Source organism: Rhizopus delemar, genomic scaffold, assembly GCF_000149305.1.
Source record: "Rhizopus delemar RA 99-880 supercont3.2 genomic scaffold, whole genome shotgun sequence".
In the NCBI taxonomy this organism is placed as follows: Eukaryota; Fungi; Mucoromycota; class Mucoromycetes; order Mucorales; family Rhizopodaceae; genus Rhizopus; species Rhizopus delemar.
In genome coordinates, this window is record NW_027137828.1 from 1,283,892 (window position 1) to 1,301,992 (window position 18,101).

Here is an 18,101-nt window from a genome sequence, read left to right on the forward strand (position 1 = left end):
CTCTTAAATACAGATAGCATTCTAATCACGTCAAAAGAGAGAAAAATTGTGATGGCAACCGGTTGGGTCGTATTAAAATTCATTATTTCAAACATATATAAACAAGTAAAAAATACCGGATGTTTAAAATATTACCTTTAGCAGTATCAAATTCCACCAATAACCATTGCCCATATCGATAATCGACGAATAAATGTACTTTCTATTGAGGTACAAACAGTCAAGGTTTGAGATAGTTTGGTGCAGTACCCATGGACAACCAGCTGTAAAACCTGAATTTTGCAATTCCTTGCAGCAGTTTTTTGACCTACTGTACATCTATCTTACCGATCATGCTATATCCTAACAGCTACCGGTCGCTAGTATCACGATCCCCTTTATTAGGTCGCATGATGACCCTTATCTGTCGTCTTCCTTCCTTTGATCTTTCTCCTGGCTGGCCGGTGCGTTGGTTTCTGGATTTACCCCTTTCTGCGATACTGACTTCGATACACCCCGCATCGGGGAGACCATCTACAGTGGAACTTTCCACACTATCCTTGAGATATTTGCTATCTGACCTATTTTCCTGGGAACAAACACGCAATACATTAGTTCTTCGAACTCTTAGATCCACCAAACTAAAGGCCATCGCAAGGGAGCTTTTCCCGTCGGCAGGTCCTTCGGAAGCTACTTTGCAACTCCCAGCCTTCTTTTGCTGTTATCAAAATACACCAGAGCAAGGAGCTTATCCTCCTGTGCTCTTCTCCCCCAGAGACTCTGACTGGCTACCATCTAGCTCTCACTGGTTATTACGTCCAAGATATGGTAAGTCTATAGCCATTCGGTCTGTTCCTCTTCAGGCTATACGCCGCAACTGGAACAAGCTCCTAGAAGATATCCCTCAAACCATACATCCACCGTTACGCCTTCCAGCTGAAATTATTTTGTCTTCTGTTTGGAAGACCTTTTGGGCACTACCACTCCCTCAAGCCGCAATCACGCCTTGGTGGCGACTTCTACACAATTCTATTGGTGTAGCCTCAAAGCTTTTTCGCTGGAATCCGACCAGCTTTCCCTTACCCCTCTGCCGATTTTGCACGGAAGTGGAAGATACGTTTCATTTTGTAGTTGGATGTCCCACAAAGTGGGTGTTTTGGTCTTGTTTTGCCAAATATGAAATGGAAGACAAAAACTACAAAAAGACGATAGTTGTGAAACTAAAGATTATATATGACTTTATTAATAAAAATATTGAGGGTATTTATACTTTTTGAATGTCTGGGTCTTTACCGCTATTTCAATTGATCGGTTAAAAGAATGATATGGAATATAAGGAAGGATAGTGGATAATCAATAGCCGCTGTCTACTTGACGAATCAAGGGACAATGAAGTAATTAAACTATTGATCTAACGATAATTATAGAATAGGATTGAACTGCCGTTGTTGTAATCAGGTTCCGATATAGTCTTTTAGAACGCTGGTAGGACAACAGGGCAAGATTGGCTATTGCAGAATTCTCACGTTTATTAATAGAGATCTGGTTAGACTATAATTCTGTAGTATCCAAGTTTATCCATGAATGTTCACTTTATTAGTTGTGTGGATACAACAGGTCTGCTGCTCTGGCTGAAATGAATTTACACTACCTCAAAAAATTGTTCATTTTGAACCGCCTTTTACACATTTCGTACTGAATCTGCTTCGCATAATCCCCAATCAGCGCTCAGCACAAACCATTATGAAACACTGCTTCTCAGCTATTTACTACACTGTAAGCATATCACGTGCTATGCGTAAATGCTGGAAAATATCCAATCAAAAATCAAAATCAAAATGAACAATTTTTTGGGTTTTTTGAATATGAACTAAATTTACGCCTATGTTCCCAAATAACATAGGACTAACTCGTGACTGTTATCATAATTTTTACCCGTGACTACTTCTGCTATTCCAAGGCAGCCCTGGTCGATTTTGGTTTTTTTTGCTTTCCCATTGTGATCTCTCATTGCTCCATCTCGATATTTCAAGTAATGGTAAATTGCGAAATTTCAGAAACCCAACGAAATGCAATTATTTCTGTTTTAAGAAGAGGAAAGTCGTACGATGCTATCAGCAACGAGTTACATGTTTCTAAAGGGTCTATTTCGAACATTGCGAAAGAAGTAGACCATCACTCCGTATTGCAAGCAGGTCAACCCAAGAAACTTAACATATACGACGCGCGCCTTGTATTGCGCAGGTTCAATGCTGGTGCGTACAAGTCCGCAGAGCTCGCTGCCAGAGACTTAAGTGGCTTAGGTTCGGATATTTGCAGCCAGACCGTGCGAAACCTTCTTAAAAGCTCCAAATTTCAATTTCGACGAAAACCAACAGCTCTTCCTTTAACGCATTCTTCCCAAAAGGCGCTCCTTCGGTTTGCCAAGAAGCATATAGGTTGGACAGAGGAAGCCTGGAAAGGAGTAGTCTTTAGCGACGAAACAAAAATCAATCGCTTTGGTTCAGATGGTAAACAATGGGCTTGAGTACAAGAAGGAAGGCCTCTGCAGGATCACAACGCCAACCAAACTTATGAGCATGGAGGCGGTAGTATACTACTTTGGAGCTGTTTGACAGCAAACGGAGTTGGATATATCACTCAAGTGCTCGGAGGTTTAGATTCAGAGCTGTATTGCAATATTATGATGGAGGATATGCTCTCTTCATTAGAAGAATACGATATGTCAAAGGATGACATTATATTTCAACATGATAACAATCCAAAGCATACATCTAGACTAACACAAAAATGGTTCGTAGATAACAAGGTGCAGCTACTGGATTGGACAGCATATTCACCCGACTTAAATCCTATAGAGAATTTATGGAATTACTTAAAAGTCCGGCTGTATGCTTATGAAACTGCACTCTTAAGTATGAAAGAACTATTTGAACGGGTTGCAGATATTTGGTACAATGAAATTACAAAGGAATACGGCGAGCAGTTCGTATGCGGCATGCCGCAAAGACTACAACTTGTTTTAAAAGAAAAGGGCGGTGAGATTAATTATTAGCTAATGAAATAAAAAATGTCGACAAAAACCCAAAAAATTGTTCATTTTGATTTTGATTTTTGATTGGATATTTTCCAGCATTTACGCATAGCACGTGATATGCTTACAGTGTAGTAAATAGCTGAGAAGCAGTGTTTCATAATGGTTTGTGCTGAGCGCTGATTGGGGATTATGCGAAGCAGATTCAGTACGAAATGTGTAAAAGGCGGTTCAAAATGAACAATTTTTTGAGGTAGTGTAACTTCTTGCTTCAAAACTTCATAGGATATATGGACTGCCCTAGTGACGTTTCAGGACACTGCAGACAACCTTCAGATAGATACTACAACGATGTGCCAACTCGGTTTCATTTTCTTAGCTGTATGGAAACAACACTGGAGATGCGTCTTTGATGACACCCCTTGGTCTCTGTCTGCTACTCTAGCTTTATTACAACAAAATCGGCATTTGGTTTTACCAGATTTAGAATAATTAAAATTCAATTTTAATAAAGTTTACACTTATACAAAAAAAAAAAAATTAAAATTCTATGGGGCACCCGGAAAAATGGTCCGGATGTTGCTAAAATGTTTGATCTCTTGTGGCTATCTTTGAAAATTTGTGTGACATATCAAATTTTTACTAAAAATAAAGTAATGTTTTATCTTCAAAATAATTTTTGTTTCGTTTAATTTGATTGAGATTTGGTAAAGATACAGTAGTATTTGTGAATATTCTAAAAACATCCGGACCATTTTTCCACCTACTGTATATCCTCTTCATATTGATGAATTCTTCTAAATTTTAATAAAACAAATTTACAGCTTTTTGCTTTCAATTGCTTCTTTAAGGATCTAGTTTTCTTTTATAGAAAGATTACGAAAGAGTATATATAGACGTTTATTAGGTAGAATTTAGGCAATTTTATTCTGAAGTAGTTAGGTTCAAAAGAGTTGGTGTAATCTCCTTAGTGAAGAAATTCCAGTAAATCGAATAGGTTTTTTCGTTTATTGATTACTATTTCTCTAGTATATTTGTTGGTAATAGAAATTTTACCAACTGCTTTTAGAAATAAATCTTGTTACTGAAGTAGAAGGTTATTCTGCTTTTAGATTTATTGCTTTTTCAAAAGAGTCTTGAAAAATACAGTAAGTTATATCAGTCAGATGCGAAAAATCGTTACTGTTATTATTATTGTTTGGTTGCTTTGCTTTTTCTTTTACTTAGACATGATAGACTGTACCCATACAACTATAAAGAAGCATTTTGTGTGTATAAATATTTTATTTAACCACATACAATCTGCTGTATGTAAAATAAATATTTAGATATGGCTTTGTACGTATAATATTTGCTGTTAATGAATCCATATGTCTATTTTTACTAAATAGAGCTGTAGCACCTATTATAAACAGTTCACTATTAACCATTTGTTTGAAACAATACTTGCCTGTATTCTATAAGGCAAGAATAAGCTCACTTGCGCTATCACAAAAAGAAGAATGGATCAGCTGTAATATCTAGATGAATATAACTGGTAAATTTATTCAATAATCTAGAATGCTCTAAATCCTAAAAAATTATTAATAATGATTATAACAAATTCAGCCTCAACAGTGTATGCACTTTTGCCTATTTTTGTAATATCTTTTTATATAATCAATTTGCCAACCTATCAGCCAGACCATTTGTTTCACATTGCTTAACAAATATTATTCAAGTTCGGATTGATTAAAAGTTAGCCCGCAGTCGGAAAATCCTTTCATCCTTCTTTTTTTAAAGCAGTCAATCATTCTATTTTTTTTTATTTATTCTTAGTTATGAACAACCTTTACGAACATCGATCAGAGGATACATTATCTGAACCAGATTCTAACACTTCAGATAGAAAACGGAGTAGAATCACAAGAGCTTGGTATTATGCTATTTTTTTTTGTCTTGCAAAAATTAACTGTTTGAATTGTTAGCGATTATTGCCGAAGAAAGAAAGTTAAATGTCACTTTACCCCAGGTAGAGCATGTGACAACTGCATAGCAAACGATATGGTTTGTGAATTCAATGATAGGTAAATAATGCTTTGTAAAAACAAGTATCTAATTTTGTTTGAAGCGCAAAGAAACGAGGACCACCAAAAGGGTAAGCGCACCTAAAAAATCAGAGAAAGTTGGTATTGAATACTTTAGTTTATTATACAAGTTATATCGATGCTTTAGAAAAGAGAATAAGACGAATAGAAGAAAGGTTACAAAATACAGCTCAACTTGAAACAACAACCGCAGCAGTAATACCTCAAGAATCTGCTTTCAAACTTCCTTTTGATAGCAACAAAAAGCCTCAAGGAGCCTTAACAGATAGATTGGTTTATTTGGGTGATTTGTCAACTTTGCAATTCTTTTCAAACAAAATTCGATTTGATGAAAAAACGACTTGGACAGGTCATCGTATACGTCGGTTTGGTAAGCAAATTGTGCTAGCAGAGGATCCAAAGAATGATGATAAGGAGCAGCAGCAGCAATTATTGCCTTTTATACGACCTATACACTACTATGTTTATTCTGTTACAGGAGCAGATAAGCATACAAGCGATCAATTGATTAAAATGTAAGTAAAAACAAAAACGGATATGTTTTCCCCTTCTAACAATATTTTGCTATTTAGATATTTTGCAAACATACATCCCGTATTACCTGTTGTCAATAAGATAAGGTTTTTACAACAGTATCGCGATCAAGCTGATACATATCCACCCCCCGATTTACTGAATGCCATGTTTGGAGCCGCGGCAAGGTTTGTTGAATGCGATTCACTCAAAAGATCAAATTCTCGGACAGCAGAGAATACATGGGATGTACCGTTGGGATGGTCGGACCAGTTTTTTGAGCAGGCAGAAAAGATTATTAGTCAATCGGCATCAACAACGACGATTTCTAAAGTTCAGGCAATCATCCTGATTCATAACCATCAAGGAAGCATGGACTCTAAATCTTCTGCTTTTTGGATGTTAGGTGGTGTAGGTATCCGGATAGCACAGAGTTTAGGATTAAATAGAGATTGCGAAGAGTGGGATATACCCGAAAGTGAAAAGCAGACAAGAAAAAGGATTTGGTGGTCCTTGTATATTGCCGACCGATTCCATTCAGCCTCTTTGGGAAGACCTCTTAGTATAAGAGATGAGGTAAACAAAAAATAAATTACAATAACTTGATTAAACTTTGTATTTAGGATAACGATGTCGTTTATCCTGACGCAACTGCCAGTTGGAAAGAAGTACTTGATTTACCAGCTGAAGATGAAGACACTACATTACCACGATTTCCTTCTGCTATGTATACACCTAATCAGTGTGATGGAAGAGTGGGAATTTATCAATTGTTTGTTGAACTTATCAAGTTATCTGAAATATTGGGAAGAATGCTGCAAGGATTGTATACACCTAAAGCTAAAAAGGTTGGTTTAGAACATGGAAGTGATTTGATCGTAAAACAGCTAGATGAAGAGCTGACGCAGTGGAGATTTGGGTTTCCTGCAGCGTTAAAACGTGCTGCATTTGAAGACTTTGATGAAAAGAAAGGGTATCTTGCACCTGTTACAGGTAAATTTCTATATTAATTAGATTAGTATTGATGATCTAACTCCCCCCTGCAGCTTCTGTTCTTTTGTGTTACTTTAGCTTACTGATTTTACTACATCGTCCCTTTATTGAAGCACGACCTAATGGAAAGAAAAAGGCAAGATCGACATATTCTTCATTTAGTATTGGTACTAGTGCAGCTACCAGAGGCATCCGTATTGCTTCTCAAATGACGCTTCGCGATTTTTTGATGTTTCCTTATTCGTTTAGTCTTTATCCTGTATTACAATGCTGTCTGATCTTGATGTATAACACAAAGCTCCCGGATGCAAAAATATCTGCAGCTGCCAAAGCAGACCTTGCAAAAGGTATTGGCATGATTTCAAGACTAAGGACTATGTCAAATTCAGCACAAAGGCTCTATGTTTTATTAAAAACAGTAATGAGCCATAAGGGCATTGAAGTCTCTGTGGCGCCTGATTCAGAAGAGCCAAAGCCTTTTTTTCAAGAAGGAGGTAGCATGAATAGTCCTACTCCTCCTTCTACAGTTCCTTCTCGTCTGTCTGATGTAGGCCGTGGTGGCCATTCTCAAAATCAACTAGATCCAGGAACACCTGTTTCTACTGCATCTTCTTCACTACAACAATCCATGGGACAAGTCCCTCGAACGGGATCTGTTAATATCTCAACATCTGCTTATCCTGGACAATATGCATTTGTCTTGTCAGATGTGATGGCACCTCCAAGTGTAGATGGTATTTGTAAGCTGTGAAACATCTCTTTCTTTCTTTGTTTCTTATACTTATATCTCACGTTAGCGTCTCCTGGACTTTCTCCAACATCATCTATGCCAGAGGCATTTAGTTTAAAGCAGTTTGGATTTCAAAAACCACTCAATGAATATGATATGCAACAATTATCCGAAATACCAATAATCCATTCAAACATGTATAATCAATTTCAGCCTTTCAATCCTCCTACATCACCTATAAGATTGCCAGTTCAACAACAACCAGCACCTGTTTATGGAAATACTGAAAGCTTATTAGAAACTAACAAAAATAACGAAGGTATTTTTAGAAACAATCCAAATAATCCATTCTTTGGTATACCTACTTCAATGGATTGGTCAGAATGGAACGAGTGGAGTCAAAATAATAAAGGAAGTGCTGATTGGCGTCCATAGAATTTTTAAATATAAAAAGTACTTTTTTGTTTACACATAATTTTCATTTATTGACGTCTGTAAGCTCGTACGAATAAATTGTCCAACCAGATCAGATTAACCTGTCGAATGGAAAAGCAAAGAAAATCTTTTTACAGGAACAAGGATAGAAAAAAGGAAAAGGGAAAACAATAGGTTGTAGAGTCACCTAATATATTAGAGGAATTGACTAAACCATTCAAGTGGTATCTGGCCAGAGGGATCCTGAATAAATGTAGAGGTATTTCATTTTTCTTTGTTGCAGTTGTCATACTTTGGACCCATAAGGATAGAGCCGTCGCAGGAATGAAAATCCTCTTTAATCTGTACTTTAACTTTTTAAGGGTGTATCTTCAGATCAAGGGCGTAATCATTATGAACCAGTAGGACTATAGCGTTCTGGTAGATTAATTAGTGTTGAGTATACGACTGCTATTAATATCCAATTTACGAAGATAGTTTTGCAATTGGCCAATAGGGATACGAATTTTCGTAGGGAGGCTGTCGAAATTGAGCTGCATTCTCTTGTTTCTGAAGATAACGTTATTGGCGTTTCTCAAACATTGGCTGCTTCATATTTTGGAGGCGAGCAGCGCATTTTCACGGAGATAGAAGTTGGGAAATCGGTAAGAGGTGATGAAATTGAGATTCGATGAGTTCAGTACTAGGGCAAGTGTTGGCCTGGAGACCATAGGTGTGTAAAGCTTCACTTTCATCGCGAATTTGTTTCAGCTCGGCTTGAGCTTGCTAGAATTCGGTATACAACTTTTCAATTGTAGCCTAGAGACCGGTAATAGTGGTGGTTGGTGGTACAGCATTGATGTCGGAGTGTTCATCGAAAGATCCAGTAATTTCCACCGTATCTGGAGGTGTGTGTGTTGGGAAGGCCTTCCCGTGTTGAATTAAGCGTAAGAAATTCGGTCATTGCGTGTGCATTGTGGTTTTTAGAGCAGCGCTTACAAATAAAACTGCATTGAGGTGGGCTACCGGCAATGGCGTCACTGCGGTAAAAGGCGTTAGTTTTTTGCAATTGGGGTAAGCGAGCTGTCTACGCTGGAAATCTAATTGTTTGTATAATCACTGTATCTATTCGCTTGAAAGCACAGGCATAGGAGATTTGCCGTTTCGCTTAATGGATGTCATTGATGGTGTTGCTGTGATATGCGATAATATTGTTGTTCTCGTAGAAGTTAATGTAATTTATGTGATTGTAGCGTAATCGAAATCTTCCCAGATAAGACAAACAGTTAGCAAAGTTCTGGACACCGGAAAAAAGACCTGGAATGATCGTACAGTTAAACAACACTTTTATTTAAAGGCTTAAAGGTGGATTGGCTGTACACTATTTTCAAGAATAAATATCGCGCTTACTTGTCGCTTTCTTTGTATATATATTATGTTATAAAGTTTGCAAAAAATGCGAAATTACTTTCTGAAAATACAAGTCAGAAATAAGGTTTTTTCTATTCCAAAAAGGAAAACTAAACATAATTTATTTTTCTCTTTTATTTTTACTTTTTTTTTTTTAATTATCTCGAAGAAATGTTTGAATGTAGATTCTTAACAAACTCAGGACAGGTAAACCGAAAAAGAAGCCCCATTTTTTCTCTTTATTATGTAAACTCTTTTAGTTTATTTGTTATTTTATTTAGAAGAGAATAAGACACATTCAATCCATTGCGGCTAGAAATATTACATGGAAAGATGGGGTATCAAGTGATTTAACAGAGCAAAAAACTCCAAGTGGCTCTTCAGATAACACAAAAAACGATGCTTTATTACTGAATACTTATTTTACATTTCACTGGAATACGTTTGATCCCGCATTTTATACGAGCGAAATCATCTCAAACACAAGAAATCCAACCTTCCGTTTACTTTCTAAACCTCACTCTACTGACTGGTTTGGCTATTCGTTGAATTTTATGATAATTCGATTATGGGGAAAACGAACCTCGGACAAAGAAAAAGACTGTAGGTTGATTGTTGAGTGGCATTTGGATTTGAATTTACTTGTGAAAATAGGAAATTCGGCAAGTAAAAAACTGTTTATAGGTCTATGGTCATTCTTATTCTTTTTTTATAGTTTTCTGATTTGATATACTATACCTTTCCAGAAAATGTACTTGTATTAGAATTAGAAGATGGATTTTATTGTACGGATGAATCAGTGCAGAATAACAATAAAAGATCAAGTATATTGGAAGATAGCATATATTCTAATACTACTGCTAATGATAATAATAATAACAATAATCAAGCAAAGGTAAGATACAAGGTACTCAATAATAAAGTAATAATGCATCTAGTAGAAAAGATCATACACTTATAACCATATTATCAAGTAAGTTTTGCTTATGTATGTTGTGTATATACTTTATTCATACATTATACGATAGACTAAATACACTGAAAGACTGTATATTTGATACTAAAAGGTCTTCAAATGAAGTTAAGAATGATATTCAAGATATACTAAAGAAGCAGGAAGATGGACTACGCTTCAATCGAGCATTAAATCAACACAAAAACAAATTATTAGAATTAGAATCGAAAATAATGCAGCAAAAGAAAACAAACAATGTATTAGCTCAAAGAGCGAAGGATACAAAAGAAAGAATAGAAAGTATAAAAAAGCAACTGAAACAGTCCATGATTCGATGTAAATCAGGGTTTGAAAATATACAAGAAAATGGTGTTATACTAGAGAATAACATAAAGATGAGACATACTATGTTTCAAGCTTTAAATCGAAGAAGAAAAGAACTGATTGCTGATTTATTTTGCATATACCCAATAGAACAGGTAAAGCCCCTTATTGTAAATGAATATTTGTTTTTTGATATAAAAATAAGTCCTATGATGATTCGCAACAGTTTTATATACGAGGTGTTTGTTTACCAAATTCAAGCTATGATGGCAAAAATGATGAATCCATTGCAACTGCCTTAGGGTTTACTGCTCACTTAGTATCCATGTTAGCATTTTATTTGGAAATCCCTCTAAGATATCCTACAAAACCTATGGGATCAAGAGCGACAGTGAAAGACTTAATATCTTTAATATCTGGTTACAGAGAGTAATGTACTCGAGATAACTATACCTGTTTATATTTTAACAATTAATAGATTTCCACTCTATACAAAAGGTGTTGATCAATACAGATATGAATTTGGCGTATTTTTATTAAACAAGAACATTGAACAAGTACATGAAAGAACTTTTTTAATTAGCTATTATTGATCTACCACTTTATAGCTCATGAATGCATATGGATTAATCGTCATGGACTTAAGACATACTTTACCAAACATTCATTATTTTATTCAAGCAATACTTACTACTTCCATAAACTGCAGCCCTACATCCATGTCTGTATTATCCATTTCTTCCTTTGCTAATGGGGGTAATCCCAATATAAAGCATGAAGAACAGCAAGAAAATGCCGATTATCAAGGCTGTCATCATTTATTGACTCTGCAACCCAAACAGACAAACAGCATTCTTATTTCCCCATCACCTTCCTTATCGACAGCACGTTTGATGAATAGAACAACGCGTTCTTTAAATCACCACGCTTCAACTACATTATTAAGCGCACCACAGCCTATGACAGCAACTTCTGTAACGGATACCGTAACAGCTTCATCTTGTTATCATGAGGAGTAATAAAACAAAAAAGAACGAAAAAACCTTGTGTTTTGATTTGGGAAAGTATGCCAGTATCATGTTTATCATTATTATCATGATAGTAAAGTACTCTTTTTATAAGGAAGATTGCATATAGCTATGTGTAATGTCGTCAAACGTTGAGCTACTGTATTTTTCAAATTTTTGGGAAAAAAATAAAAAATGATTTGGAAATGGAGTAGCAAATTTTGATAATAACTGGTATGAAAAAGTTGAGGTAATTTGAGATAGAACAAGTAATGAAAATAAAAGAGAAATATCAAAAGACATGAATACATAAAATGAATATTGGTAAAAGATCATCTCAAAAAGCACTGTAAACAACTTACCCGCTAACTATGGGATGAGAATCCATTATGGAGTTGTCATACAACAATCTAAAAAATCAGAACCCATGTATTTAGGAAGCTTTTCATTATTATTTCATGACATGTATGTAAAAATATAATGCACATTTTTAGCAGCCATCACAATACGATTCCATACTGTATTACAAGTGTTACACTTGAGGACAGCATATATTTTTCGTTTTGATCCGACTGAAATGATGCAGTCAAGCTTATGGGAACTGTCGGTTACCCAAGTTTTTTTGTCGACAAATAAAATATATTTTGTCAATTAGATTCAGATTGGCTTGTTGATTAGGTTAGAGTACTTTGACGGTTAGTTAGAGTGCACAAGCAATAAAGAACAAATTATCCAGTTCTCTAGCAAAATGTTTGCGCATGGTATTTGTTTAGTTAGAATGAAATTCTATTGTAATATTTTGATATTTGACACTTGGAATGGCTAGCAAACCCAAAAAGATCACTGACGAGAGTCTCATTGCATGCCTCAGCAATCCTTCTTTTTATTGTATGGCGCCTCTCCTGTATCTTTATAGCTTCTCTACCATCTTTCAGTAGTGCGCGGGTTGATGTCAAATCCCCTTGCAAACTTAACAATCTTTCCTTTCACCTCGGGCGTTTCAATCATTTGATCTATAAACTCTTTCCTTTTCTCTATCACTATGCTTGTTATATATTGAAGTTGATGATTTTACAGCTTTTGGCTACTTAGCAAACCCTTTTTCAACAATTTTATTTGCAAGCTTAAGAGCTAGACAAGTTTGTCTACTTGTTATCATTTGAAAAACAACGTTAGGGTCTGTGATTTCGGTTAAGATGCCTTCTATTGTATTAAGAGCTTTGTCTCTCCGTTCATTATAAAGATTATTTATGATTCACAAGGTAGAAATAAAAAAACAAGAGTAAAAAGCAAAGCAACAGCAAATTTTGAATGAAACTCAAGCGAGACCTGAGCGAAACTCAAGAAAAGCCTAGATGAAAGTGGAGTAAAATCGATGTTATTTCCATCTTCATGGAAAAAGAGGTGATATATATTTTAGGACACAGTGAATTGGCTTCATTTTCTGGTTGGTTATAAATACAGGTCACTTGCTTTAGTTACGCTTTGGTTTCGCTTGAGTTTCGCTTGATGAGGTATTTGTAGATAATAAATTTGAGAGTTAAACGGGATATAGTGCTTGAAAAACTAGTGGATGTGTCTCTATGTAACCTCTTTATTAGATTTCAAGACGAAAGAGAGAACCTATTTAATCAAACAACGCCTTTATATAGGAAATGGAATTATTCAGGGACCGAGGTGGGTTCAGGATCAATTTTAGTATTGAGCTTGAGCAATATAAATATTGTATATGGTTAATATTGTAAATGAGGCTTAGGGAATGTGTAATATATAATATTATGTATTCGATACTTGTTATTTCTTATGTAAGATTTGAGCAATCTCATACGAATAATAAGTATTTAATGAGGTAAATACGATAATCCTCTTGTGGCACTTGTGGTATATTTTTCTGGTGATGAAAATCGGAAACAGGAGTTGCAAGTTGTTGGTAACTCCACTATGCAACTTATGTATAGTATTCAATAAAAGTAATATTCTTTTTACATTAGATAAATCTTGAAAGCTCTTTTTCATTGTTTAAACTAGACCATACGTAAAATATTTTTTATAACCAACAATCTAATATTCACTGAATATCATAATTCATGAAAGGAAAAAAAGAGCATAGCATCAAATAATGCTCGAAAAAATAAGCAAAAAGCAATTAATATCAGAATGAAGATGCGGTTTATTGAGGTAAGTAATGAGGGCTTATATTTATATTGAAAAGGTAAATTCTAATGTATATAACCGTTGTTTATCGGAACCAGTTACTAATTGAAATAAAACTTGACACTTAAAAGATGATTACTAATAAAAGTTGGATCTTGCGTACAATTTCATACAACTATATACGGTTACAAATGCTATGTACTACTAAATAGAGCTATAAGATGTCAAGCAAGTACTTGATTAGAATTACACATAACTAATTGTATTTATACATCGTATCATTGATATAATACTGTACCCTTGTTATTTGATATTTAATACATATTTATTTAGTGTGTAGTTATACTAGTGATACACCAATTCAATAAAACTCTAATGTTAAGAAGAGCAATGAATTGGAATCAGTAATCACCAATGCTATTAAAAAAATAACGGAATTACTTAGCCATCACTTTTGAGTACAATTCTATTGAGCCAAACACATTCTTAAACCAGTAGATTACAGATACTTTATTTATTCACAAGTTAAACTGAAATAAAGATATGTCTTTTTTCATGTATTATATAGGCGTCTTTATTTACGGACTAATTTGTTTTTGTTTCATGTACTTATTGAATTGATTACGAAGAACATCCACACTTTTGTATTGAATAGATTTAATCCAACTCCTTTCGAATAATATGCTGGCCATTCCATATGTTTAAACCCTTTTTGCATTTTAGTTTACTTATCATTTTCAACAAATATCATACCTTGTTCGTATGGAGTGACCAATTCTGAAGTAAAGTTAATATTTCCGATATTTGTAGGGTGGGCTGTTGTTGTTGCTGAGATACTAGTAGGTATAGAGGAGGGGTCGACATTCACATCACTTTACTTCCTTTTTATTGCGTGGTTTTGAGATTGCAAAGTCTTGATGGATTTGACCACTACTTCGGATGATGGATTTTTACCAATAAGTTCCAATATTTGGTATGTTCGCGATCTTGGGTCTTCAGTACTTGCGCTAAAACATCAGCAATATGTTGATCTCCAAGCCGACTTTGATGCCTTTGTAAGCGAAACTCAAGCGAAACCAAAGCGTAACTAAAGCAAGTGACCTGTATTTATAACCAACCAGAAAATGAAGCCAATTCACTGTGTCCTAAAATATATATCACCTCTTTTTCCATGAAGATGGAAATAACATCGATTTTACTCCACTTTCATCTAGGCTTTTCTTGAGTTTCGCTCAGGTCTCGCTTGAGTTTCATTCAAAATTTGCTGTTGCTTTGCTTTTTACTCTTGTTTTTTTATTTCTACCTTGTGAATCATAAATAATCTTTATAATGAACGGAGAGACAAAGCTCTTAATACAATAGAAGGCATCTTAACCGAAATCACAGACCCTAACGTTGTTTTTCAAATGATAACAAGTAGACAAACTTGTCTAGCTCTTAAGCTTGCAAATAAAATTGTTGAAAAAGGGTTTGCTAAGTAGCCAAAAGCTGTAAAATCATCAACTTCAATATATAACAAGCATAGTGATAGAGAAAAGGAAAGAGTTTATAGATCAAATGATTGAAACGCCCGAGGTGAAAGGAAAGATTGTTAAGTTTGCAAGGGGATTTGACATCAACCCGCGCACTACTGAAAGATGGTAGAGAAGCTATAAAGATACAGGAGAGGCGCCATACAATAAAAAGAAGGATTGCTGAGGCATGCAATGAGACTCTCGTCAGTGATCTTTTTGGGTTTGCTAGCCATTCCAAGTGTCAAATATCAAAATATTACAATAGAATTTCATTCTAACTAAACAAATACCATGCGCAAACATTTTGCTAGAGAACTGGATAATTTGTTCTTTATTGCTTGTGCACTCTAACTAACCGTCAAAGTACTCTAACCTAATCAACAAGCCAATCTGAATCTAATTGACAAAATATATTTTATTTGTCGACAAAAAAACTTGGGTAACCGACAGTTCCCATAAGCTTGACTGTATGCCTTCCTGACTCCCTCACTGGCCGACTATATGTACCATCTTTCATGAGCTCGATCTCTTATGTCATGATAAGATGCCTCTGTCTCTATTTAACCTAGGGCAACATTTCTTTAATTGGCTTCTACGATCATAATCAATCCTTTACTCTTTCCCTACTTACTCCCTCTATTTACCTTTCTTTTTTCCCTATGTCCTCCAAGGGCTTTAGTTATGATTTAATGTGGCCTGGGTGATGCGGCACTTTAAGATACCACGCGTTCGTTGCGGCCACTTAAATTTTATCAATAAAATATCTTTTCAAAGCGTAATAAATAGTAGAATGCCGAGACAAAGACAAAGATAGATATAGGGTCTACAGGGTCGAGCTTTTATTTTTTGTTATCACAAAAATGTCGTTCTTAAATCTATTGTCTCTCTTTTTATACCTTCAAGGTATGTATGGACTATTTGATAAGTTATTTTGGGTGTAAATGATGGATATATTTGTGAATTTTAGAATAATCTTTTCAACCACGATCGACTTTTCGCTGTATCTTTATTTTTACCAACTGTCAAAAAAATACTAAGTAAAATGCATTCAATGGTTACTGTAGTACTATTGCTTATACCTGAAAGTGCTATTTTGGCTGCCTGCTCAAAGCATTCTTTTACTCCACGATTACACTTCGCAGAGCATTCAAGATACCTTGAAGCGTTTATACTGTTAGCCATGTCTAAGCCCTACTCTCTACTTAATCACCAAACCAATTAGAACATGTATGAAGCATACCTCTTGATACGAAATACAGTCTTGTCGCTCTTCTCTTAAGTCACATTTTAAAGCGACAAGAATAATCTTTGCATACGGGCTGTGATCAGTTATTTCCTCTAACCATTTTTCTCTAACATTCTCGAGTGAATCTCGGTTTTCGACAGAGAAGCATAATACATATAAATGGGTATCTGCATAAGATAGCAACCGTATTCGATCAAATTCTTCTTGTCCTGCTGTATCCCATAAAGATAACTGTATTGTTTGATCTCCAACGGTTATATCTTTTACATAGTTTTCAAATACGGTTGGTTCATAAGTCTTTTGTTATTCAGTTAGGTAAGCTACGGATTTTTTTTTCTAATTTGAAATTGTACCTGAGGAAAGTAACCTCTTGTAAACACACTTAATAAGGACGTCTTTCCACAAGCACCGTCTCCACAAACAACTAATTTTCTTCTAATAGTCTTTGTATCTTCACCTTTACTACAACAAAAGCTCATGGAATAAAAATGAATAAAAATAAATAAATAATGAAGGAACAAAAAAGGAAAGCAAAATATAATATATAGTCTCCGATTGCTTTCACTTTAATAAAGTAACACAAACTTGTTCCTCCAATCATCTTTATAAAATAATGAAACCAAGAAAAAGACACGCAAAATAACTAAAAGGAGAAGGCATATTTGTTAAGAACCATACCAGATATCAAAAGATACAAGCTTATTTGTATATTTGCATCTGTATAATGAATACACCTTAACAACGTATCATTGTGTGTACTACGATTAAACAATTTTTTTTTTGTAAATGAAATTTTTATTCAAGTATTAAATAATACTTTTATTTAAAAGTTCAAATGAGCACGCGCTGTTTCAAGCCACCATAATTGCCCAATCCAGATCAAATTAAGTGTAAGAGAAGATAAAAAATTCCTTATGGGAAGAAAAACAAAAAAAAAGAGAAGAAGGAGCTTGTGAAGAAATCATTGTTTAGAAAATGAGTTTCAGAAAAGGAAACGATATGATAAAACAAAAGTTGAGCTCCAGTCTGTTTGTCTGAGAAGGGTTTATTGAGTACAACGGTATCTATGATACCTTTGTCAACGAAAAAACAGGCAACAGCGCACTGGACAGGGCCTTTGAGACTGTGAGCATTACAGTGTTTCTAGAAATATGAATAAAACGAGAATTTCAGGTTCTGGAGAAGTTTTATTGGCTAATTAAGTAAATTAAATCTGCAAATGAGAAAGGTTTTTTAATAAGAAATTGATAATGTAAACATGTATTCATGTGTAAGACTTCTTTCTAGAATATTTCAACAATTCCGAATAATAGATAGCTCAGATATATACAAACTTGATGCCCATGTTATGAGAAACATATAAACAGTGATGCGACAATAGAGATTGATAATAAATAACTGAAAACCTTCAGCTAGATGAAGAAGAGACAGAGTAAGATGTGATTAAGAAAAAAACAGAAAAATTGAATCTTTATGCGAAGGGAAATATAATAATAAAATAGAAGCCTTTGGTAAATGTTTTCAAGTAATACTGAATTGAAGGATTTGAAAAACTTTACATTTTGTCAGTCATATATTGACAAGCAAATTATCAATTTTGTTTCTTTGATAGTTGAGCTGGTTCCTGTTAAAAGCGTAGTAGAAAAAGGTGCCATGTATTGAAAACCACAAAAAGAAGCATCCCAAAAAAGCGAAATGACGAGTAAAAACTGGGGCTTTGAGCGACGTACATACATTGTTT

General features: G+C 34.8%; 7 protein-coding genes across 7 annotated transcripts; 6 read left to right on the plus strand and 1 right to left on the minus strand.

Moving 5' to 3' along the window:
• Positions 1 to 193: 193 nt before the first annotated feature.
• Positions 194 to 1,256, plus strand: RO3G_02719 (uncharacterized protein; the record flags this gene model as incomplete). The annotated part of the gene is made up of 2 exons (XM_067657310.1): positions 194 to 312; positions 350 to 1,256. The coding sequence occupies 2 exons, from the start codon at positions 194 to 196 to the stop codon at positions 1,254 to 1,256; spliced, it is 1,026 nt and encodes a 341-aa protein (XP_067513411.1).
• Positions 1,257 to 2,662: 1,406 nt separating this feature from the next.
• On the plus strand, positions 2,663 to 3,034 carry RO3G_02720 (uncharacterized protein; the record flags this gene model as incomplete). The annotated part of the gene is made up of 1 exon (XM_067657311.1): positions 2,663 to 3,034. The coding sequence occupies one exon, from the start codon at positions 2,663 to 2,665 to the stop codon at positions 3,032 to 3,034; it is 372 nt and encodes a 123-aa protein (XP_067513412.1).
• A 2,022-nt stretch (positions 3,035 to 5,056) lies between these two features.
• On the plus strand, positions 5,057 to 7,771 carry RO3G_02721 (uncharacterized protein; the record flags this gene model as incomplete). The annotated part of the gene is made up of 7 exons (XM_067657312.1): positions 5,057 to 5,079; positions 5,124 to 5,150; positions 5,337 to 5,615; positions 5,673 to 6,189; positions 6,237 to 6,606; positions 6,660 to 7,346; positions 7,404 to 7,771. 7 exons carry the CDS (start codon positions 5,057 to 5,059, stop codon positions 7,769 to 7,771), a joined length of 2,271 nt encoding a protein of 756 aa, XP_067513413.1.
• Positions 7,772 to 8,164: 393 nt separating this feature from the next.
• On the plus strand, positions 8,165 to 8,445 carry RO3G_02722 (uncharacterized protein; the record flags this gene model as incomplete). Its single annotated transcript, XM_067657313.1, has 2 exons — positions 8,165 to 8,172; positions 8,205 to 8,445. The coding sequence occupies 2 exons, from the start codon at positions 8,165 to 8,167 to the stop codon at positions 8,443 to 8,445; spliced, it is 249 nt and encodes an 82-aa protein (XP_067513414.1).
• An 886-nt stretch (positions 8,446 to 9,331) lies between these two features.
• On the plus strand, positions 9,332 to 11,458 carry RO3G_02723 (uncharacterized protein; the record flags this gene model as incomplete). The annotated part of the gene is made up of 8 exons (XM_067657314.1): positions 9,332 to 9,367; positions 9,815 to 9,826; positions 9,876 to 10,055; positions 10,102 to 10,133; positions 10,189 to 10,594; positions 10,666 to 10,868; positions 10,918 to 10,996; positions 11,048 to 11,458. The coding sequence occupies 8 exons, from the start codon at positions 9,332 to 9,334 to the stop codon at positions 11,456 to 11,458; spliced, it is 1,359 nt and encodes a 452-aa protein (XP_067513415.1).
• A 3,059-nt stretch (positions 11,459 to 14,517) lies between these two features.
• Positions 14,518 to 14,847, plus strand: RO3G_02724 (uncharacterized protein; the record flags this gene model as incomplete). The annotated part of the gene is made up of 2 exons (XM_067657315.1): positions 14,518 to 14,655; positions 14,815 to 14,847. The coding sequence occupies 2 exons, from the start codon at positions 14,518 to 14,520 to the stop codon at positions 14,845 to 14,847; spliced, it is 171 nt and encodes a 56-aa protein (XP_067513416.1).
• Positions 14,848 to 16,312: 1,465 nt separating this feature from the next.
• On the minus strand, positions 16,313 to 16,839 carry RO3G_02725 (uncharacterized protein; the record flags this gene model as incomplete). Its single annotated transcript, XM_067657316.1, has 2 exons — positions 16,313 to 16,657; positions 16,714 to 16,839. 2 exons carry the CDS (start codon positions 16,837 to 16,839, stop codon positions 16,313 to 16,315), a joined length of 471 nt encoding a protein of 156 aa, XP_067513417.1.
• Between the last annotated feature and the right edge of the window lie 1,262 nt (positions 16,840 to 18,101).